Consider the following 24817-nt stretch of genomic DNA (forward strand, 5'->3'; position numbering starts at 1 on the left):
CCACAGAGTCGGCACCTATGCCTGGGGTGGTTCCGCGCGGGGCTGAGACTTGCCAAGTTCACTTCACACATGGGCCGCCGAGTGGCAGCAGCTTCCCAGGGCCACCACGCTAGGCTGGATGTTGAACTGGTGCCGTGGCAGCAATGGGCTCTACAGCCCAGGAAAGAGTGAAGTCTGGCCTCTGCCGAGGTTGGCTGGCAGCAGCTGGGAATCCGGCCTGCTGCAGAGTGAGCCTCTTGGACCAGATCGCTCCGGCCGCGGGAGCCTTCTCAGCACACCCCTGGTCTGCAGTCGGCTGCCCAACACTCTCCCTCTTCCTCAGACCTTCCACTCCAGCCTGGAGATGCAGGGGCCTCCTCCCTCCAGCCGCAAGCTGGTGATCCTGACTGTGGGGGCGGTCACGGTCCTCACCGTCAGCATCGTAGGGGTCCTTGTGGCGACATATCTGGGGCGAGCTACCTGCATCCAGGTACAGCGAGGGGATGGGAGGGATGGATGTGTTGGGCCTGGCTCCCTGTGCGGGAAGGAAGGGAAATCTGAAAGGAGAGGGGAGGGCCAGGGGGTTCCTAGCTGAGCAGACCAGCTTGCTCCAGGCTAGCAGGGGAGAACATGAAGGGGAGGGCGACTGGGAGGAACGGTAGCTAACGGGGATTTCTCGTGGTGACCAGTCAGTGGGGGCTGACACATCCCCGTTACCCCTAATCCAGTTTCCTTCCCTTTCCCCCCCTCTTTGCCCTGCTCAAGCGAGATGCCTATGGCTACCTGCCTACGCAGGTGAACGTCCAGAATGAAGCGTCGCTGCTCCTGGCTCTCAGCGAGCTGGGAGAACAGGGGGTTGCGCCAGGGATAACCTGCGACCTGAGAAACGTGAGTACAGTGGGTTTGGGGTGCCGGGGAAGATGTGGGTGTCCATCATACATTGCAGGGGCCCCTTCCACACCAAGGCCCCCTCTGCTTCGCCGACGGCCTACACAGGACTACCACTGAGAGGCAGCCACCTCTGGGGTGGGACGTAGTGGAGGGCGACCAGCCCACAACAATGCGACCCAAGAGCTGAGAACCAGGCGCGAGAGAAAATCCCAGCTCTGATCGGGCTGCAGAATAGAATGATCCCAGCTAGGACTGGCTGCCTCCTACCCAGAATGCCAGGGGGGTCTAATGAACAGTCCTTGCTCGGTGGTAAGTCTCCACAGCAGCCGCGGACAATGGGCGCAGCGGAGGCCAGCAGGACCGGCTCCATCGCCATCTGCTCTGGCGTCTCCTCCCCAATGCTTATGCTTCTCGGCTGCATCAGGGCAGCACCAGGGCCAGGCTAACGCCTGCCATGAGCACAGATCAGCAGGGAAAGTCCCATGTGCTCTGGCTCAGGGAGGAAGCACACAGGATACCAGCCTGTCCCCAGCTTGATCCAGCGTTGTGGGATTAAACACAATCTCCCCCACTGCACCACCCTATCAGCGCCCCAGCCACGAAGCCCTGCCCAGAGGCTACTACGACAGGCTTTCACGGTGGGGTGCTCTTGCTTTCCCCCCTCCCAGCACCTGATGGTGTATCATGGGCAGCCAGAAGGGTGTGTGGCCCGGAAGATGGAACCCTCCGACCAGCTGCCATCCTGCCAGGAGCTGGAAAGCTACTTCCAGGCTGTATTGGTAAATAACCGCCCAAGAGATGCTGCAGCTGCCCCCCAACATCCTCCCCCCTCCCTCATCAGACAGGGCCCCTCAAATCCAGACAGTCTCTGAGGGGGTGGGGTGGGGGGACACTCCTGCTCAGGGGGTCTCTGATAAGAGCAGAGGCCAAAGGTGGCCGGCCTGCAAGAGAAGCGTTTCCCCCATCCCCTCTGACTGACGGTGCCTGCAGACGTTGACTTGTCCACCAGAGGCCTACACTGAGCCCGGGCTGGAGCTCCAACGCAGCCATCATTCCCCGTCTCCTCTCCAGTGATAAAAATGGCCAGGCTGGATCAGACCCAAGGTCCATCTAGCCCCCTAGCCTGCCCCCCCCCCCAGGGACTCCAGGAGAAAAGCGAGACCCCTGCAGCAGAGGGCTGGCCCCCATTAAGGACTCACCCTGATCCCTACCAGAGCCTGACCAGTTCTGAAGCTTCAGCTTGTATCTCCCACCCACCCTTTCCACTGTTCTAATGCTAACAGTCGGCCAGATCCCGCGCTCCAGCCAGCCGAGCAGGACAGGGCTGGAGCCCGGGATCTGGAGCCCTCCCCGCCAGTAGGAACGAGAGCACATGGGCACCTTGGCTCAGGGAAAGGAGCCCAGTGGCCCAAACCCGGGTAGCTCTGCTCTCGGGCCCCGGGGCCCATTGCAATTCCACTTACACATGGCGGGAGGCAGCGGAGCTGGAGCCACTGCCTGCCAGAACCAGGGCTGATGCCAAAGTGGCCCAGGAATTGCTCCACAGATCGGCCACGAGGCAGCCAGGTGCTGAGGCTTAGACGTGTCAGCCCTGCGGCACAGGCTAGAAAAAGACCCCGCTGGGCCAGAAGGGGCTGAACGGAGGCCACACTAGGCCCAGGTAGCCCCACCCCTACAGGCCTGCTGAGCATGCTCCAGTGCAGGTTAAAGGAGCTCAGAAGGGGGACACAGCCTGCAGGAAAGATGAATCCTTCTCCGGGAAGCTGGGTAGAAGGTTGAGCCTGAGAGGGGACCACAGCATGGATACGGCCCCCAGGCAGAGCCTTCCCCTCATAAGAACCAGCAGATCCTACTTGTCCGGACTTTTATTAAGCAATTGAGTGTTGGAATAGTGGCCATGCCCCCAAACTGAAGGGACCTCTGTAGGAAGTGGCCCGGGGCAGCAGACTTAGATGCTCTGCAGGGAGGACCTTGCTGGTGTTGCTTCCCACAGGGCGCTGGGCTGGGACCTGATGGAGAGGGAGGGCCCGGGTCCCTCTAGCACTGCCCCCCTCAAAGGGCTGTCACCCAGATGCAGCTGGAGGCCAGAAGATTCCAAGCTAAGGGTCAGGAACTAGGTACCTCTACCGCCCTGACAGACAGGCAAAGGGCTGGTCAGGTGCACTACCCACTAGACTGCCCAGCCCTCCAAATCTCCTATCACACCCTTCCAAGGCGAGATTCTTTGGCTGATGTATCAAAGCCTCCCACTCAACTGTCTGTGATCTCACTGCAGAGAAACGCCACACTGGGGATTACCTCGGATGTTCAGAGCATGGGGACCGGCTCCCTGGGCAGCCTGACCACCCTGCTGTGCAGCAACAAACCCACGTATTTGATCACAGCCTTTGCACGTAAGTTGCACGATCTCAGGCTCAACGGGCACCAGGGAAACCGCTGTGCATGTTAACCAGCTTGGGGCGGATGGGAAAGCCAAGTCTGCAGCCATGACATAGACCCAGTTTTGCAAGACAGGGCTACGCAAACCTGCCTGAGCAGCCTCTGAAGACTGATCCTGGCCCTGCTAGCCACAGGCACCATCTTCCCTAAAAGGGGAGTTGCCAGAGCTGTTTGGCCAGCTAGACCCAAAAAGTTAATATAGGAGTCGCATCACAGTGAGTTGCAGCATTTGCCTGACCAAGTCCTGGGCCCCCAGTTACACTGAAATATCCTGTAAGGGGGATCCTGGACAGAGATGCAAAATGAGGGATGCAGAACTAGGTCTAGGCATAACGAGTTCTCATTACTGTGTTGTACACACACTTCTACAGTAGCGGATTTGACAGCAGCGAAAGAATGGCAACCAATGCGAGCTCTGCTGGAATTAGCCAAAGGCTATTATTGCTTGGTCCGGCTGAGAGCTGCCCCATTTAATGCAGTGGCCTGCCTCGCTGGACAGTCCTACCCAGCAACTCATGGTTAAGAGAGGATTCCCAGCTCAATCACTTATTAGGACACATGAAAGAGGTGGTGGAACCCTTGGGACACACTAGAACGAGGCTGGTCAGAGCAGTAGGGGGGCGACCGTGCACCGGCTGTGTGCCATCTCTTGTTTCTTTGCTAATCTCTATGAAAACACCAAAACCCCACTGACAGCAGCCTCTAAATGAAACCAGCCTATCACATTATGAGTGACACACACACTTTAGTAGCAGAACAATCTGGGACGTGCCCACTGGCTATTCAGGCGTATCTAAGAGCAGAGGTAGCCAGAGCTGATCAGCCATTTATGGCCCATCAGGGCAGAGGAGGGCTATTGCTTACTAACACTCTTGATTTTGTGTCCACGCAGCTTCCCCCAGGCATCACATAAGCATGGCTGCTTAGCAAGCCCAGAGCTCATGCAGGGAACATCAGACTGCAAATCCAGCTGTCCCGACTTACTGTATTAATTCCAACTGCACCCATCTGGGATGGCCACGCACACGTCTAAGAGTTTCTAGCCTTTGGTTCTATATTTCGGGGGAGAACCAACAACTAACGGGCGTGGGATTCTGTATCACTGCTTTGCCCGAGATAATCAGTAGCAATAAAATACAGAGATGTGACAAGTTGCCGAGTTACCCGTAGCATCAACATGTATCGAACTAATCACCTCAGAAGCAAAAGCCAGTCTGCAGAGATTCTTCATTACGTTGTCATTCACATGGGTTCGGTGCCTCCTTAGCACCTTCTGTACTACAGCAAGCCCTCGGTGGGGATATGAGGAAGATATATTAATGACTGACACCGTGATCAATAAAGAGCACCACAAAACAGCCTTTGTCTCCGTGTGGATAATTTCTGGTGCTGATACTTCCTAGCAAGCACTCTGCTGCGCGGGAGTGAAGGGTTCCTGAGCAGAGCCTTTGGCTTTTAAATCATCACTTGGGTATGTTCTCAGCTGCAGTAATGGGGGTTCTGTTGTAGCGCATGGATTTTGGATGGGTGGGTTGAGGAGATAAAGTACACGGGTCCCTACAGCCCTTTAAAGACTACAGGCCAGGGCAACGCGAAAGGCCAGGGCACTGGTGTCCTCGCTGCTCCACAGACACCGCGAGGGAGTCCCCATGTATTCTACACTGCTTCCCAGAGGCTGCCTGGTCTGAAAGCAGAGCTCAGATAAGGCCATAGAAACAAGATGGTGCCAGACTGCCTCTTGGAACTGCTGAGAACTTGAAAGTGCAGCCATCCATTTGCACTTCAGGGCTAGTGGGATGGGTTTAAAGCCCCGGTACATCACAGCTGGAGAGACAGTCCAAGATGTTTAGGCCTGTATGTAACAATGAGCACCTACCTGGTACGGCTCAGCCGGAAGACATTTTTGGTGGGCAGTTCACAGGGCTGAATAAAGTCCAAACAGGGAATTTCCAACACAGCTCTCATCCTGACCTGCAGGGCCATCTGCTGGTCCAGCCTTAGGCTTCCTTCCGAGCTCTGCTAACATACCTAACTCCCACCCTGCAGGTTCCCTTGCTATTCCCTGGGAGGGGATTCATGAGAAGGCTTGTAGGGTTCTTCGCAAATAGGACGTGCTGAGGTACTTCTGGGCCTTTACCAAATGGCTTCTGTGCTGAAAGCTAGGGAACTGCCTTCTGCTAGAAGGGTGATGGCTTTTAATAAATTAAAGTTAAAATAAGGCCTCTCCTTCTGCCCCTTCCCCAGTGCACAGACGAGAACAGCTCCAGGAGAAGCACACTAGCATCACTCCTGCAAGCAAACACTTACGTATGTACAGCAGCATTCTGGTCATTTAGTCTGAGCTCCCGCGTAACACAGGGCAGAAAATTTCATCCAGCGATTCCTACATGAAGCCCAATGACCTGAGCTGAGTTGGAGTACCTACTCAAGAAAGACATCCCAGTCTTGATTGAAGGACTCTGAGAATTTACTCCATCCTTGTGATTCCGTTCTGTTGGTCAGTTTCTCTCACCGATAACAATTTGCGCCCTCTCTCTCGTCTGAGCCTTGCCAACTTCCACTTCCCACCACTGGCTCTTGTTAAGCCTTTGCTAGATTTAGGAGCACCAAGGTATCAGATTGATGCATAACTTTTCCATAGACAGATAATCCTGTTTGCTTCAATGGGGTTACTCCTGTGAGTAAAGTTACACAACTGATTAAGTGTTGCAGGATCTGGGCATAGTGGGGAAGGCTCTCAGGGGTTTATTTCCTTTACCACAAAGGTCCCTATGTACCATAAAGCTGAGAAGGGAATATATTTAAGATCAGCAAGCCGGGGATGTTACTTGGAAGGTTGGATTTGGATTCAGTTCAGTTTAAGGCAGCTCAGGATACCGTGGCCTCCTGCTCTAAGTTAGGGGACCTGCACGCTAGAGGGGCTGCAGACTATGCAACGCAGCTTTCCATGGCAGAAGCCCTGTCTACACACAAGTTATACTGGTGTAGTTAAAGCAGCACAGCACCCCCACCATGACCCTGGGTACAGTTATATCTCCATACAAAGGGTGCTTCATACAAATACAGCTATTCCCACACAGGAAGGGGATGCACTACCCCAGTATAACCAAGTCCAGACTAGGGGCTGTTCTGGTAGATCAGTAAAAAGAGAAGCATTCCCCTAACTGACAGTTGTATCATACAAAAGCTCTCTCTAAACCAGGCCTAAGAGATGCAAGGAATTCACTTAGACCCAACTAATCTGGTTTAAGTGAAGCCCTCTCCCCTAACCTCATGGGTCTAAAGGGGGCAGCTTTCCCTGGAGGCGGGTCACCCCATTCTTGCACCCTGCTCTGAAGCAGCTGGTTCTCGCCTGGAGTCAGGAGACTGGGCAAGATGCACCCCTGCCAATTCCTATGCGCCTCTAAAAAACCCATTAGCATGTTCTATAGTTACTTTAGAAGGGAGATGGAAAAAAATTTAACGTTTTTATTAACTATTACATCAAGAAAAAAAAATTCCTACCCTCGCCCTGTGATCGCTCCACAGCTACCTGGAGAACAGTGATTAAGTAAATTGAAGTTATTAGGTTACATGGACCGGAACATGCAGGGCTGAGATTATCCCAATCGCTTGTCAGTGGCAGGGAGGCCGGTACCCCAGTGCCATCACTTCTTCTCCTCTTCCTTTTTGTCCTTGTTCTCCTTGGAGGCCTGCGAGGCCAAGGAACCCATGGCGTTGCGGATGGCCTCGTTGTTGGGGTCGACGCCAGGCAGGTTTTCAAGCACGCTCTGTAGGAACTCCGGATCCTGCATCACGTCGTAATCATCTTCTTCCTGCACATCCATGAAGAGAGAGTCACTCCCCACTCCCTATCAAGGAAGATATGCTGGGATCTAACAGGCTGGTACTGCTTACTTGAAACACTCCACCCTGTTAGCAGGTGCTGAGCATGCTAGGGAAGGTTTACGTGGATTCCAGGAACTCATTGAGCCTGGCAGCTCTTGATAAGGGAGATGGGAGTGGCTCTGTGGGGAAAGGGGGACCTAGGGTGCGAGCTGAGCAGTTCTCAGGGAGGAATCCCAGCAGCAGCCAATCCTACTGACAAGGCTTGAACTGAACTGTTATGTTAACCAAGTCTAAGGAGAGGGGGAGTTTGGACTCTACACAGAGTGGATGTGAAAGACTGGGAAAGTGGTGGCTGGGGAGACCATCACCTTGGTAGGTTCTGATGTGTCCATGGCTGCACTGCTATCAACTTCTCCTGATTCAGCTTGGGCAAACTCTGAAGAGAGGAAAGAAATGTCTTGGCTACTGAGTATTCACCACCATCTTTACTGCAATAGTATTTATGCTGGGTTGTCAGCAGGGTGTGTATATGTAAAGATGCTGAAGGCGACTTGCCTGTGGCAGTTAGTGGGCCAGGAGTGTCACAAACCAGACATTCACAATTGCAGGCCTTCAGGTCAGAAGTCTGTCAGCGCTTGATCCCATCCTTGCCTTACCCAGCTGTGCCTATGCATAGCAGCATATGGCAAATCATTCCCTCCCCACTGATCTGCTGCTCCCTGCTACAGACACCACATCAGTCAAGAGGTGCCTGGGATAACACTGATGGATGCAGCAGGAAGCCTCAAGGCAGAATAGTGAGAGTTGAGAAAGAAGATTCAGGCCTGAAGGCCTGACGTTAAGGTTCTGACACCCTTTCCCCCCAGACAGGTAGGATATTCGTGGAATTCAGGCCGACTCAGACAAGCACTCACTCATTTTGTGCATCTCAATTTTTGGGTGCCCAACCTCTGTCAGACGTTCACAGGTGTCGAGACCCAGCTGCTGTCTCTGAAATCACTGGGACAGCTCAGTCAGCACAGGATTTGGGTTCGGGGATTAGACAGCTGTGCTAAATTCTAGCCACTCACCTGGCCCTTGCAGAGACATCTGCATGGCATAAGCAATCTGCTCCTCTTCTGTCATGCTGCTAAGGTCGGGCAGGCCAGCTCTACCAAACTCCTGCTGGGTGATCGTCATCTTCAATAAGGCATCGTCCGAATCTAGCACAGGGATAAACACAGTACACGTTCCTAGAGCAATTCCCCAACAAATTCTATATTCAGAGAAGAATTCCTCCCCACCACTGAAGGGCAGCCACTTCTTGGGGGGGATGAGACAGCTGCACAAAGCGCACAGCAACAATGCACAACAGTTCAGGACAGGAAAAAATACTCCATCCAACTGTAAGTGCAGGGGCAGTTTTAGGGAAGGCAGACTGTAGATACCCAAGTAGGGATTGGGCTGAGATACTGGGGCTAACAGTATTCTTGTGGAAAGTGCCATGGGATCTCTAGCCAGTGCAAGTGATCAGGGCCTCCTTTTACATCTCAGGTGAAGGGGAACACCACACTGGGGGGATATAAGGAACTACCACGTTGAAAGGAAGTCCACCCCTCCCTAATGAATCCCCTGCAGCGCATAGGTGTCCATCCCATCCAAATGCAACCCAGGCCCTGCTTAGCACTGGAGGCTAGACACGATCTCAGTACAAAATGATCTGGCTGCATCAGCAGATTCCCTCTACCCCGTGCATCGAATTCGCTGCTTTACTCTGCTCACCCCTGCCCCTCCAACTGAAGAGGGATTAGATCCCCCGCCTGGTTTCTTACCATCCCCACCAGTGGCTGTAATTCCTGCCTCAGCAGCGGAAGCAGCTGCAGCTCTCCTGGCCTCTTCCTCCTGCCGCTGCCTCTGCTCCTCCATGGACACACGCAGCGCCTGTGGAGCAGAAAATGGGGTAAACTCAAAGCAACAGCACGTTCACAAACAGTTTGGCTCCTTCAAAGCGATTCTTGGTTCCATCATATCTTACCAGAGCCAGTTCTGGGTCCGCGCTGGGATCCACTCCAAACTCAAAGTCGCTAGCGCCAAGGCCAAGCATGGCACCGCCCTCCCCAGCCAAAATGGGGGAACTGATGAGGGCATCGGCAAGGCTAGGGCCAGGGGGCACAGTCACCAGGTGGGAACCAGTCCCATCCTTGCCGTTTAAGGTGTTAATGAAGGCAGTCAGCTTGTCTGTGTTGGCTTCCTAGGGGAGGGGAGGGGAAGAGAGAGAGAGAGAAAGGTTAGAACCCAGGCTGACTTCTTCCCGTCGGCTTGGCTCAAAGGAGATGATGCTGGGCTGCCCTGTGAGCTGTAATAACCCTGAAGTCCTCTTACCAACTGGTGTTCAGGAAGGGAACTCGTCTATAAATACAGAAGTACAGAGAACGGTGATCAGTATGCACCAGGGGTATGGATAAACGCCACGTTTCAGAGCTGGAAGAGGCCATCTGTATAATGGGCCCCCTCCAATGGGCAACTGATTAAAATTCCTCCCAGGAAGTCCCTGTGCAGAGTGAGGACAGTCGGCCCGGAACATTGTTCTATTCAATTCATCCTGAGTTTGCTCATGTTTTAGAGTCCTGCTCAAAGGAAGTGCCAACAGTTTCCTTTCATAGTGGTGTGATCTCACTAGAGGATCAGGAACCTTATGGGTATTATCTGCAGTCAGCCTGAGGGTGTACCAGCAACACTAGAGTTGAGATTGTACCCAACAGTCAGAACAAACTTGGTCCTATTTCGCCTCTAACATGGACACCCCATGTCTTGAATACAGCATTAATTATCATACTTTTGCCCTCCACCAGAATCAATGTTACACTGAGATTTTGCTATATCTATCCAGATAGAGCAGTTCAATGTGATACGGCATCAGGCCACTCTGCTTTGCATCTTGATCATCAGCTATGCTGGGAATGGTTGTGGTAGGTTTCTGGGATTCAGCTGTCTCAGTTTAGGGAATAAACCATCATTCTCCGCTGAGTACGCGGAGGAAAGAAGGTTGGCTGGGGTATCATCCTGGCATCACTGATGCCACCCACACTCTAACGATCAGGAAAGAACAGTCACAGAACTTAGGCAGGCTCCGTGAAGGCTGCTCCCTCCAAGCAAGTATGTTCCTGGAGATCTGGAAGTGGAGTAGGGATTATTGGGGAAGAGAAGGGAAAACCGCCAAACCTATTATTTTTCCTGCTCACCTGGAACATCATTACCAGCTTGGTTCTAAAACCAACCACCAAAGTCTTTTAATGTGGTGATTAGATTCTTGCATAGCTAGTGTTGCAGCTCAGAAACACCACTCGGAGACATAGGGGTGAGACACTATATCGGGCATTTCCAGCAAGGACAAGATAACCCAGGAATTCACTTACTTCGATGGAGAGGGGTCACCTCTCAGGACTAAATGCCAGACCGACAAAATTCAACCACACTTGTATTCCCAACTCTCCCCACTGTTCCTTAGCCTTACACCACAATACAGCCCTCTGCCCAAGGAAGTCTGAAGCCGACACTGACTAATGTAGCCTGCGACTCACGGGGGGGGGGGGGGGGGGGGGGGGGGGGGGTGTGTTCCTGAGCATTAACAGTATATTTCATGAACAGTAATTAAAGTCTTTGATGCATGGTTGCAAGGGGATATGGTAACTTCACACTGCCTTAGAGGTTTCATCCTAAGGATGGGTTGGGGTTTTAAATACAAAGGGTAAAGTATGTTTTACATACAAAGGTTTGTGCCACAAACTGATAAAGATGGAGGAAACTCAGAATTACAGCTGGCTTTCTATTTTAACCCCAACACTGTGAAAAGGCAGGGTGACTAAAGCATGCAGAAACTAAGTTAAAAAATATTAAAAGAAAGGATGTCCTTCAATACCTTTGTTTATGGAAACAAAGAATTTTAAAAATCCAATTTGTTTTCTTTTTGCCCTTCACTGATGGTGAGTCTAGACCAGTCAATTTCACTTTTAGTTAGAGTCTGTTTCACTGAAGCACTAGCAGAAGTGTGAAATGTTTGGGTAGGAAACACACCAGGGGAATATTTGAGAAGAGAGTCTCCTTTGGAATCTGCAAAACATTAATGGAAGGATTTCTTTTGTCTGAATAGCTCAGCCTTAAAATCCCTGCTGAAGAGATTAAGATAGGGGGAATTGTGATAGTATTCTTCACTGGTGTTCCCAGACAGATAGGAGCCAAGTGTTTGAAAATGAGATGTAAACCCTGGCTGGAGTTTGTATTTCAAAGACTCTTGGGAGATCAGTTTAAAAGTCTCACCTCTTCTCCAAAGTTGATAATGTCAACATTTACTTTCTCCTTTTTAAGGCGCTTTGCCAGTTTCACCAGCTGCAATAAAGAGAAAGGAGTGTTAGCCTTTCATCAGTCGTCTTCAGCTCCTACATCTCCTCCACATAACAGAAAGCAGACAAAAGTGCGTGGGATTCGTTCATCAGGACACAAAGCCAGATATAAAAGCATCTAATTTACAGGTGCCACAGTCTATACAAGCTTCCGAGTAAGAGATTATTTCTGTACAGTAAAATGTTTGAGGTTTCATCTCCATTATACTCCTATGAAAACTAAATAGGCCAGAACTTAAAATCAATCCTTAAAGCCAGCAAGCTTCTTTTAAAGAGACACTCTGACAATCTGAATTACATTACGTCACCTTTTTAATTGTATGTACTTTGATTTAATTAAAAAGGCACCTATCTAAAATTCTGAATGTTTTTTTATAAAAAAAAAACCATCCAGACAAATACAATTAAGAGTTCAGATTTCTGACTGTTTGATGCTTGAAGGCTTTTTTAATACTGCAACCAGACATTTAAGCATGATCTGATGCATGATCCGATTTAAGTTCCCTCACCTACTGGGGGCAGATTTAAATTTTCACAGTTGCAGGGAAATTATGGGGCGGTCAGACAATTATTTAATCACAACAGACGTTGAGATTCAAAAAGTTAGAGATTTATAACTGTTAAAACACAAATTGTCAACATCACATCAAAATATACAAAGTAAATATCCTTAAATCAAACTCTAAGAAGGTCTCAAGCAGCATTTTTCAATGGAAATATTTTCTCATAGGTTTGTATGTGTACAGTGAAATCAACGTTTACCAACATTTACCTATAGAAATCGAATCCTTCCAAGCCTACGTATAAAATAGGATAAACAAGGCTCTGTTTTGATAGAAACTCGTATTGCCTGGGAGAGGATCTGTTACTCTAAGGCACTATGCATTCTCTAAAAGAGAGTCGAGTTAGTTTATTTGCATTGTTCCTTCTTTTCCATTTTCACACCCACCCACCCCCTTTCAATAGCTCACATTCTAGTAGCAGGGTTTATCAGCTAAACAGTTGTCTCATTGGGACATAAGCTTTGAGCCTTAAAGTTCTTGATACAGATTCAAAAGACTGCTGTAATATCAATGCTCATTAAGATTTCTTAGAACCGTGTTTTCTGGATATAAAGACGGACCAACACAGTCAGTTCAGAAAAACATTGAACAGTTCCAGTTTCAAGAAAGCAGAAATTATTAGGTACTTGATATCAGGGTGATGAGAGCAGTATAAACACCTAGGTAAAGAAATTGCTGTGAAAACTAAGGGCACATTTACATTTAAAAGGCTGCACTGGCTCTCCCGTCAACACAGTGCTGTCTACATGAGGTTTAGGTTGGTAGAACTATGTCGCTCAGGGGTGTAGATTTTTCACACCGAGTGAGAATGACATAGTTATACAAGATAGGTCTGTAGTGTAAACCAGACCTGAGGGCTCACCATCACGGATTAAACATACCCATGAACGTACATCTATAACTGGTCATGCTTTACTCACATCTTTCTCGTTATCTTCCACAGGGCTCCCAACAAAGGCAATGATGCGCATCTTGTGATTTTTGCCTTGACGATGTTTCAAAGCCAACTGGAAAATAAAGAGTTGTCATCCAAGGTGAACATAAGAATGGCCATACTGGGTAAGACCAGTGGTCCATTTAGCCCAGTATCCAGTTTTCTGACAGTGGCCAGTGCCAGCTGCTTCAGAGGGAATGAATAGAACAGGGCCATTATTGAGTGATCCACTCCAACGTCCAGTCTCGGCATCTGGCAGGCAGAGGTTAGGGACACCCAGAGCATGGGGTTGCATCCATGAACATCTTAGCTAATAGCCATTGAGGGACCTATGCTCCATGAATGTATCTAATTCTTTTTTGAGCCCACTTATACTTTTGGCCTTAACAACATCCCCCGGCAACGAATTCCACACATTGACTGTGCATTGTGTGAAGAAGTACTTCCTTTGGTTTGTTTTAAACCTTCTGCCTATTAATTTCCCTGGGTGACCCCTGGTTCTTGTGTTATGTAAAGGGGTAAATAACACTTCCCTATTCACTTCCTCCACACTGTTCATGATTTTATAGACCTCTATCATATTTGCCCCATCGTCATCTCTTTTACAAGCTGAACAGTCCCAGTCTTTTTAATCCTCAAAAGAAAGCTGATGGTGACTGATGTATCAAGAAAATGTAAATGCCAAGGAGGGAGAGGAGTTGCGTGGGATGGAAAAAATGGGATATTACACACACACATACACCTTGGAATAATGGGCTGAACCTCAGCTAGATATCAGGAGGCACTTTTATGAAGCAAGATTCATTAGACTGAGGAGTATTTTCAAGATGATATAAGCCATATTGTAATAAGCTGCTTTTAAGCATCTGCTGCTTCCACAACATGCTTTAAAAGGAACTGGCACTAATAATGCCACTTCTCTATCAAAGGATCCCAGCACAACAAACATTAGTGTAGTTGCATTTGCGAGGCAGGTATTACGATCCCTATTTCGCACCCAAGGACACTGAGGCAAAAGAGACCCATTAAGTGACTTACTCAATGTCTACATGGCAATTCCACACCCGCGGCAAGCCCGTGCCAGGCGACTCAGGCTCGTGGGGCTCAGGCTGTGGGACTGTTTCACTGCTATGTTGACGTCTGGGGTCAGGGAGGGTCCCAGAGCTGGGCCTGAGCCCAGAAGTCTACACAGCAATGAAACAGCCCTGCAGCCCTAGCCAACTGGCATGGGCCAACGGTGGGTTTTTCTTTGCTGTGTAGACATAAGTAAATCTGTGGCAGAGCTGGCAATAGACCAGAAAGTCGGCCTCCAAGTCCTTTGCCTTAACTACAAGACCATCCTTCCCCCTCTAAATATATATGAGTAATAGCTTTCCAGATGTACACAGCAGATCATGAGATGAGAAGCACATAGAGCGAAAGAACAGGACAGAAGGGAGTGACTAAACCTTGAGACCTATTCCAGATGTTTAAGGGTAACAAAGGCACCTCTCCTTTGTGGGTGTGAATTGCCGGAATTTGGCCCCCGTAACTTGGCTGCACATACATGATCTATATTGCAACTGTAACCCTGCAATTTGGTAGCAAATCAAAAGCTATTTCCACAGACTCAGATTCTCTCTAGTTTATAGTTCTCTTTCTTCCCCTTCACCAAACAGCCTCATTGATTTCCCCACACTCAATTTCTCAATAGAATTATTCACATGGTAGCAGACTGGATTACATTAAATCCCATGACCTGGCTCAATTCCAACTTGGGTAGTTACAGGCCACTTGCCTAAATTCACCTCACACTTTCAAGTGAAGGTATTTAGTATCCTAAACTATGATGAGACGTTATTACAATACCAAGCCCGTATCTAGCACTTTTCATCCATAGATCTCAAAGCACTTTACAAAGGAGGTCAGTATCACTATGCCTATTTTACAGATGGGGAAACTGAGGCACAGAAGTGGCATGAATTACTCAAGGTCACCCAGCAGGCCAATGGCAGAACCAGAAATAGAAGCTAGGTCCCCTGAGACACAGTCCAGTGCTCTATCTAGGAGGCCACACTAGCAGTTAGCAGAATGCTTCAGGATGAGCGGGGTTATAGAAATGCAAGATGATGACTCATTTAAGAAAAGTCATGAACAAGGTGTCACTTACATGAGCAACTCGGATTCCTGTACAGAAGGTAATTTTCCCTTTGGGTTGCACTGAGTGTAATTTGGAAAGGATCCGTCCCGTGTCTGGGGTAAGTGTGGTCAACACTTCACAGTTACTAGAACAATATAAATGGTTGCATTGTTATACGAAGTCCTTTCAAACCATTAATCAACCCTCCCAATACCCCTTGTAAGGTAGTATCCTTTTACAGTAGATACGCTGGAGGGTAGGGATAGGCTACAGAGGGACCTAGACAAATTAGAGGATTGGGCCAAAAGAAACCTGATGAGGTTCAACAAGGACAAGTGCAGAGTCCTGCACTTAGGACGGAAGAATCCCATTCACTGTTACAGACTAGGGACCGAGTGGCTAGGCAGCAGTTCTGCAGAAAAGGACCTAGGGGTTACAGTGGACGAGAAGCTGGATATGAGTCAACAGTGTGCCCTTGTTGCCAAGAAGGCTAACGGCATTTTGGGCTGTATAAGTAGGGGCATTGCCAGCAGATCGAGGGACGTGATTGTTCCCCTCTATTCGACATTGGTGAGGCCTCACCTGGAGTACTGTGTCCAGTTTTGGGCCCCACACTACAAGAAGGATGTGGAAAAATTGGAAAGAGTCCAGCGGAGGGCAACAAAAATGATTAGGGGGCTGGAGCACATGAGTTATGAGGAGAGGCTGAGGGAACTGGGATTGTTTAGTCTGCAGAAGAGAAGAATGAGGGGGGATTTGATAGTTGCTTTCAACTACTTGAAAGGGGGTTCCAAAGAGGATGGATCTAGACTGTTCTCAGTGGTATCAGATGACAGAACAAGGAGTAATGGTCTCAAGTTGCAGTGGGGGAGGTCTAGGTTGGATATTAGGAAAAACTTTTTCACTAGGAGGGTGGTGAAGCACTGGAATGGGTTACCTAGGGAGGGGGTGGAATCTCCTTCCTTAGAGGTTTTTAAGGTCAGGCTTGACAAAGCTCTGGCTGGGATGATTTAGTTGGGATTAGGTCCTGCTTTGAGCAGGGGGTTGGACTAGATGACCTCCTGAGGTCCCTTCCAACCCTGATATTCTATGATTCTACAGGTGGGGAAATTGAAGCACAGGGTCTCCCACAGTCACATGGAGAAAACAGCAGACGCCAGTTATTCCTAGATCTGTGCTCAATACACTAGATCAGTGTTTCTCAGCCTTTTCAGGTTGGCAACCCCAAAAATGTTTGCAACTCCCTTACATTTACTATAAAAGAGTCAGAACTGCATCATTGATAAGCCTATGTAATTTGTGTTTTTTGAGAGGCTGACAGAATACTTAACCTTGCAGGATCAAAGTGTGCAGGGAGCGGGATCTCTGTTGTAGATTGTATTATAATCCCCTCCCTTATTCCCCGCACTGCCTTTCATGACCCCCTTACCCACATGGGGGTTGCAACTCACTGGCTGGGAAATACTACACACTAGACCACACCCATCACCTGGGTGGGAGAGCAGGAGACATTTTGATTTCTAGGAGGGGGAACTCTACAGACGTACTTAGCTAAGGTAATGAGCCCCACGTTGTTCTCTGGGTTGCTACGGGTTTTCGAGTGGCACACAATGTTGACAGCATCTTGCTGGGCTTGCAGGCGAGTAGGTAAAAAGTCCCCATTTCTCATGTACTCACTGTTGTCGACACTGAAATACAGAATCAGATAAGGTCAGAACTAAAAATCAGGCTCGTCTGGTTTTTACCCTAAGCTGGTTCATGAAAATGAAGCCTCAGGATCCTAGATCTGTGGTCAGACAGCTAACAGCATACATGTCTCCTCGTCCTTGTCACTTCTTAAGGCAGAGAGAGAGAGAGAATCTTGAAATTCAGACGCAAGAACCAAATCCATTTTAAAGCCCTGGTTATAGTAGAACAATGCAGAGGCCTGCCCTTTGGGCCCATGGGACAGACTCAGAGCCCAGTCCATGAGTCCTAAAACTGGGCATGCTGAAGAGCACTCAATATAAGCTGCATGTTCTAAGATTTGCAGGTGAACACAAAGAACAAGCAATTCCTCTTCATCCATCAGCAGTATTAGCCATGGCTGGAGACAGGATAAAGAATAGCTGGACCAACCTGATGGGGCAATACCCGTGTTCCTATCAGTATATATACGCAAGCATCTCTTAGGGTTATGAGCATTTATTTGACATTTTAAGAAGTAGCCTACAGCTTTTTGATATTATAGCAACTTAGCACGGCTATAGTTGTAGCTTCTAAAGTGCTTTGGCAAAGGTGAACAACTAGCCATGCCCTCATTTTACAGAGAGGGAAACTGAGGCACGGGCAGGAGAGACATCCCCAAGGTCACACAGAGTCAGTGAGAGCTGGGACTAGAACTGTCGTCTGGTGTGTCTCAGCCCCCGGCGCTAGTGAAACATTCAATGCAGGTCAGGCTCCTGGCAAGCTGTCACCAGGGCTGTGTCCCACAGTTCAAGCACCCCCCGTTGTACAGATTTGACTGTTTGGGATACCGTGATGTCTCGTGGTTAAAAGAGGAGACTGGGAAGCAGGGCTTCTGAGTTCTATTCTGGACACTGCCACTAATTCACTGGGCGAGCTATAGGTGAGTCACCCCTCTGCGCTTCAATTGCCTCCCCCTGTGTAAAATGGGGCTAATTCTCACTTGCTCTTTGCAAAGTGCGTTAACCTCCTTGGGTGAAAGGTGCTAAACATGTGCCTAGTATTATCAAGCAGGGAATTACCAGCTTTGTGGTTTCACTTCTGTTCCCAACAGAGATAGATTAACATCCCAGCTCCCCCTCAGTTAACAGGAGCTGTTACATTGCAGTCGTGACCGGTTAGCTACTGACAGCATAAATCAGATTTACTCTCCACCCATTAGCAGGCTGACCCATTCCATGCAAGCTAGCACATCTACAACACTGATGGCTTGCTACGATAGTGCTTTCATTAATATTAGGATTGGCTGAACAAAGAGAGGCTCTACGCCAGTGGTCTCCAACCTTTTTACACACAAGATCACTTTTTGAATTTAAATACAACCCAGGAGCTACCTAGCCCCTTCCCCGAGCCCCCTCCCCCCCCCGCCCACTCCATCCCCCCCTCCCTCCATCGCTCATTCTCACCCACCCTCACTCACTTTCACCGGACTGGGGCAGGTGGTTGGGGCTGAGGGGTTCGGAGTGTGGGAGGGGGTTCCGGGCTGAGCCTGGAGCAGGGGTGTAGGAGGGGTTGAGGGGTGCAAGCTCTGTGAGGGAGTTTGGGTGCAGGAGGGGGCTCTGGGCTGGGGCAGTGTTGGGGTGCAGGAGGGAGTACGGGATGCAGGCTCTGGGAGGGAGTTTGGGTGCAAGAGGGGGCTCTGGACTGGGGCAGAGTGTTGGAGTGCAAGATGGGGTGCAGGTTCTGGGAGGGAGTTTGGGTGCAAGAGGGGGCTCTGGACTGGGGCAGAGTGTTGGAGTGCAAGATGGGGTGCAGGTTCTGGGAGGGAGTTTGGGCGCAGGAGGGGGGTGTGGGCTGGAGCAGAGTGTTGGGGTTCAGGAGGGGGTATGGTGAGCAGGCTCCAGGAGGGGGCTCAGGGCTGGGGTGTGGGCTCCTGACAGTGGCGCTTACCTCAGATGGCTCCTGGTCTGTGGCACAGCAGGGCTAAGGCAGGCTCCCTGCCTGCTCCAGCCCCACACCGCTCCCGGAAGCTGCCATCCCTAGTGCCCTGGCGGAGCGGGAGGCACGTGGCTCCACACACTGCACCCAGGCACTGCCCCCGCAGCTCCCATTGGCCGCAGTTCCCTGTTCCCAGCCAAAGGGAGCTGCAGGTAGGAGCAGTGTGCGGAGACCCCCTGATCCCGCCCCCCCTTCCAGGACTCAGCAGCATGGGATCAGGGCAGGCAGGGAGCCTGCCTTAGCCCCGCTGCGCCGCCAGACTTTTAGCAGCCGGACGACTGTCAGAGGCTCCAGGATCTACCAGTTGGTGACCACTGCTCTACACTCAACTTGATGGCATGTCTGTCAATAACATGATAACTTTCGAATGCCAGAGCCGATCCATTCTAAAAATGTCAGCGAATGTTCAGTCTAGGCCAGGGGTAGGCAACCTATAGCACGTGTGCCGAAGGTGGCACGTGAGCTGGTTTTCAGTGGCACTCACACTGCCCGTTTAATTTTAAATGAAGCTTCTAAACATTTTGAAACCTTATTTACTTTACATACAACAATAGTTTAGTTATATATTATAGACTTCTAGAAAGAGACCTTCTAAAAAGGTTAAAATGTATTACTGGCACGCGAAACCTTAAATTAGAGTGAATAAATGAAGACTCGGCACACCACTCCTGAAAGGTTGCAGACCCCTGGTCTAGGCATTAATGGGCAGAACCCTATGGATTTTGGTGAAAAACAAAACTGGGAAGGGGGCATCCCAGGGATCTAGTTAGCAGAGTTACCAGCTTCAACCAGTCTGTAGATCAAAGAACTAGTTGATGAGGCCACTGATGCCTTCCATGCCACCCACATCTCAGCTCTTCCCTTCTTCCCAGTTTAAAATGCTGAGCCCCTGCATGACATAACCCCCAGACAGAAGAAATAATGGAGGGCACATAGAGCCCCTGCCATGGGGCAATGTGGGGTTGCAGAGAGTTCCTGAAATAAGGCACACAAACAGCTTGTGGGGCAAACGGAGGGAGGCAAGGAGCCCCTGGTATGTGCAATGAGCTCAGCAGACAGAAGCAACTATGTAGTAGTTTTGTGTCTGGGCAATTTTAAACCTTTCACATACAGAATGTCACGGCCCAGGATCCAGTTTTAATCCTTGCTCTCCTGGCTGTAGCACACAAAGCCACTTTCTCATGCCAGGAGGCATCAGTCTGAATTAAAATGCAAAACCCTGTCACACTGTGCGCTGCTGAACACAAATATTCTTTACTACAAAAAGCAGCCATTCATTGACACACAATGAATGGAAGCGGATGCGTGGCATATGGATTTCAAAGTGCTTTGCTAACATTAATTCTCACAACAACTCTGAGAAGCAAGTTAATAATACTCTTATTGCAGATGTCATGACTCCTCAAGGTGACACAGTACCAGTGGCATGACGTGGGCCAGAAACCAGGACTCATGAATCCCAGTGCCCTGGTCTAACCCACTACACACACACCCATGGTCCAGCACTTCTTGCCCTACACCTTGTGGGGGAGGGATAGCTCAGTGGTTTGAGGACTGGCCTGCTAAACCCGGGGTTGTGAGTTCAATCCTTGAGGGGGCCATTTAGGGATCTGGGGCAAAAATCGGTCTGGGGATTGGTCCTGGTTTGAGCAGGGGGTTGGACTAGATGACCTGCTGAGGTCCCTTCCAACCCTGATATTCTATGATTGTCACCATGTGAACCTAGTGTAAGACTGAGGATAAATACACTGCCAGACTAGAATGGAAGCCTGCTGCACCCATTCTGCACTGGTGAAAGTGACCATACAATGTACAGGACAACCATGGCCCGGGCTCACTAGATCTGGGATTTTATACTCCAATTTCAGAACTCACTCCCCCAAAGTCATGACATCAACAGCTGCAAGAGAACAATAATTAACCTGACACTGTCTCTTATTTGAATCTGACATAGTTATTTAGCAAATCAAGCTACTGTGGATGTCTCTATCCAACTAACTGAAGAGCTGTTTAGTTACCAGATACAACCCACAATGGAAGTTTTGTGCATCTTATGAATCTCTGCTATTTGGTAATTAGACTACAGCAACTAATGGGTCTGAGGTATTGTAGTAGCCAGGATCTTTATTGTGCACCGAACAATCTAGTATGTTTAGTGATTTTTTTATGCATCTCTGAAGTATAAACTTATTTTCTATGCCTGGTTTTAGCTCTAGCTATCAGCTTGGTAATGTAGAAGCCAAAACTGACACCACCATTTTACTTCACATCTGGTATTAAGCAACAGCGCAACACTAATACAGTCGGATTGCAGCTGCCCAGGATTTCGTGCCAGCCCTGCATTAACCCACCCAAACACACCAGTCACTGAAAGTATGGGGAGGGAGGAAGGGTGTGTGAGCTGGGGGGCTAAAAGGTGATTTATACTCTCCAGCTCTTGCGGGGGATGTGAAAGGAGGGGGGGGGAAGGGAGAGAGGGAGGTCAGACACTGTATCCCGTGAACAGTCTCTATTGTCTGCTCTTGTAACAAGTTACTCTGGGCCACATCAAACCCTATGAGATAACATGTTGGGGGTGGACAGTGAGGAAGGTTGGGGGTTGAATCCACACCGGGCTAGAGGTGAGTTAACACAGAGAAGGCCCTGGCTATCTTTGTTGATGCAGTGTTAAGTGGATTCTAGTCCAGCTATATCAAATGCTCCCACTTCTCAGTCCCAACTGATCCTCCCAGAGTCCACCCCTCCCCATCCCCCAGTCTGCCCACCACACACTGCCCACTCTGCCCTGCAGCTTCTCCGCAGCATCAAGCCCTCCCCCACCAATGTCAAATATTTGCCTTATCCCACCTGACCCTAATGTCGCCACATCCCAGCACAGCCCACCTCTGAATCTCCTGTCCCGGACTATCACCCACTGTCCACTAGACTAAAGCTCTCCATAGCCAAGGAGAAGCTCCAATCCAAACAACGGCCATCTCCATAGCCCACCCAGACAAGTCCAGCCTTACATCCAAGCTAACAACTCTCCCTGCCCTTACCTCAGCTCCAAACCACCTTCCAGCCTGGAAGGGACAGCCAGCCCAGCCCCTCACCAACCCAGAAAAGGACAGCGATTCCCACCACCTTGTGATCACGCCCTGATCCCCTCACTCTATTACTGTGCCCCTCCTCACAGGGCAGTAATTGTGCCCCCCAGTGCAACCTAGAACTCAGTCACCCAACAGATCCCACTTCCCCCCACAACCTTGTACTGAGGCTCCCCATTCCTCTTCTCCTACCCCATCCCCAGACCAGAACTGGGATGGCCTTTCACATCCCTGCTCCCAACCTGCCACTCATCTCCCGCTCCCAGAAATCTCCCCAGCTGGGTCCTGCTTCACTCACCCCCTGCATGACTTTAACCCAGCCCTGCTCCAGACCCCCTTTCCGGCACCAGCCCACCCCAACTCCCTCAGCATTCCCCCCCCCACTGAAATCTCCCCAGCTTGGGGTTATTCCACACACATCCACCCCCGCCTGATCCTAATCCAGCCCCCCTACCTGCCCTCCCCTCTCCTAGTTCTCCCCAACCCCATCAAGTCAGCCCTGCTCCTCTTCCCCATCCCCTGAACCAGATTCCCATCCCTGATCCTGCCCCCACTTCCCCCACGGAGCCTCTCCAGTTTGACCCTGCTCCACACCCCTCACAACTCAACCCCAACCCTTTCCTTGACACCCCCCCATCCCTGCTCCTCTTCCCCAACCCACCCGGGCCTCACCCTCCCCTCAGCCTGGCCCTGGACCTGCCCCTGGAGTCCCCCCAGCCTAGGGATATTCCACTTCCTCTGCATAACCCTAATAGACCCCTACCTGCCCTCCTCCAGCCCCCCAGCTAGCCCTGCACCCCTCCACCCAGGGCCCTAAACGTACATGGCCCCTACTTAGTCCTGTCTGACCCTGCTCCCCCTCAGACCAGCCCCACCCCAATAGCCCCACTCCCCCCCGCCTGCCCCTGCTCCCCCTCAGACCAGCCCCACTCCCCCCCGCCTGCCCCTGCTCCCCCTCAGCCTGCCCCCACCTCGACAGCCCCACTCCCCCCGCCTACCCCTGCTCCCCCTCAGCCTGCCCTCACCCCGACAGCCCCACTCCCCCCGCCTGCCCCTGCTCCCCTTCAGCCTGCCTCCACCCCGACAGCCCCACTCCCCCCCGCCTGACCCTGCTCCCCCTCAGACCAGCCCCACCCCGACAGCCCCACTCCCCCCACCTGCCCCTGCTCCCCCTCAGCCTGCCCCCACCCCGACAGCCCCACTCCCCCTCAGCCTGCCCCTGCTTCCCCTCAGCCTGCCCCCACCCCGACAGCCCCACTCCCCCCACCTGACCCTGCTCCCCCTCAGCCTGCCCCCACCCCGACAGCCCCACTCCCCCTCAGCCTGCCCCTGCTCCCCCTCAGCCTGCCCCCACCCCGACAGCCCCACTCCCCCCACCTGACCCTGCTCCCCCTCAGCCTGCCCCCACCCCGACAGCCCCACTCCCCCTCAGCCTGCCCCTGCTCCCCCTCAGCCTGCCCCCACCCCGACAGCCCCTCCCCCCCGCCTGCCCCTGCTCCCCCTCAGACCAGCCCCCACCCCGACAGCCCCACTCCCCCCGCCTGCCCCTGCTCCCCCTCAGCCTGCCCCCACCCCGACAGCCCCACTCCCCCCACCTGCCCCCACCCGACAGCCCCTCCCCCCCGCCTGCCCCTGCTCCCCCTCAGCCTGCCCTCACCCCGACAGCCCCCCCGGCCGGGCCTACACAGCGGAGCAGGAGCCGGGATGACTCAGGGAAACCCCGCGGGGGCCCGGTTCCCGCTTCCCGGGCCCCGGCCCGGCCTATCCTCGGCTCCTCCCCGGGGTCCCGGCCCGACCTCGTCCGGCTCGGCCCCCGCCCCAGCGTCCCGCGCCCCCGACCCGGCCCCCGCTCCTCACCAGACCATAGTGCTCTCCAGCACCATCTTGCCTCCCTCCGAGACACCGGCTGGGCTAGGCCCAGCCAACAAGCCACCCTCGCACTGGCCCAGCCTCCAGCCAATCACCGGCGCCCATCTTAAAAGGTCGGCCGCAAGGGCCGCTGGGAGTTGTAGTTTCATCGCGCCTTCCCAAGGGACTACAGAAGGACAACTTCGTCCCCGGCTAGGGGCGGGAGGCCTCTCGTTGGAGCTGCTCCCTCCCCAGCCTTGCAAGAAAAATGGGCGCAGGCAAATCCTCTCACGCAGGGAGATTAGTTGCGTTTTATTCCCCCAGCAGGAAAAGTTACTTGGCCCAGATGAATGGGCTTTCGCCCTGGAGGAATTGCCAGGTTTTTGCAAACAAAATTGCTTTGGAAAATTACTGGCCCTGATGCAGAATTCACTTGGCAGCCCTTTGTTGTCATAACAATGGGGAAAAAGAGAAATGAGTGAAATGCAAATAATGGGACTTACTTACAGCCCTGGGAGGGAGGGCACTTGTACGTTGTAGGTTTGAGCCCCACCTGAGTTGAGCTTTCAGGCATTATTTTGAGAAAGTTCTCTGGTCTGCGTTAGACAGGAGGTCAGACTAGATGGTCCCAGTTGTCCCTTCTGGCAGTTTAAACCTGGCCTTGCAGGAATGGACAAGCACTTTATTTCCAATACAAGCTTTGTAGATGTGCCATTGCTACAACAATTCCTAGCGTGGCTGCCCGCCAACGAGTGAGCGATTTGGAATGCGTGTACCCACAAGTCAAGTACATGGAGGAGTGCAGCATCTGTTAATTGTTTGGGAGTAGTGCTTGGATTGGTTAAGGACATAAGAACGGCCATACTAGGTCAGACCAATGGTCCATCTAGCCCAGTATCCTGTCTTCCAACAGGGGCCAATGCCAGGTGCTTCAGAGAGAATGAACAGAACAGGTAATTATTAAGTGATCCATCCCCTGTCACCCATTCCCAGCTTCTGGCAAACAGAGGCTAGGGACACCATCCCTGCCCATCCTGGCTAATACCCATTGATGGACCTCTCCTCCATTAATTTTTCTAGTTCTTTTT

The 24817-nt window shown here is 51.3% G+C and overlaps 1 protein-coding gene across 1 annotated transcript; it reads right to left on the minus strand.

Annotated features, from left to right (window-relative positions):
• Nucleotides 1–6763: 6763 nt before the first annotated feature.
• Nucleotides 6764–23801, minus strand: PSMD4 (proteasome 26S subunit ubiquitin receptor, non-ATPase 4). Its single transcript, XM_065420039.1, has 10 exons — nt 23739–23801; nt 16680–16820; nt 15163–15277; nt 13000–13086; nt 11434–11502; nt 9152–9367; nt 8949–9057; nt 8208–8339; nt 7506–7573; nt 6764–7124 (listed from the first exon to the last, which is right to left on the minus strand). Exons 1-10 carry the CDS (start codon nt 23762–23764, stop codon nt 6957–6959), a joined length of 1131 nt encoding a protein of 376 aa, XP_065276111.1. The 5' UTR covers nt 23765–23801; the 3' UTR covers nt 6764–6956.
• Between the last annotated feature and the right edge of the window lie 1016 nt (nt 23802–24817).

Source organism: Emys orbicularis, chromosome 20 (assembly GCF_028017835.1).
Source record: "Emys orbicularis isolate rEmyOrb1 chromosome 20, rEmyOrb1.hap1, whole genome shotgun sequence".
In the NCBI taxonomy this organism is placed as follows: domain Eukaryota; kingdom Metazoa; phylum Chordata; order Testudines; family Emydidae; genus Emys; species Emys orbicularis.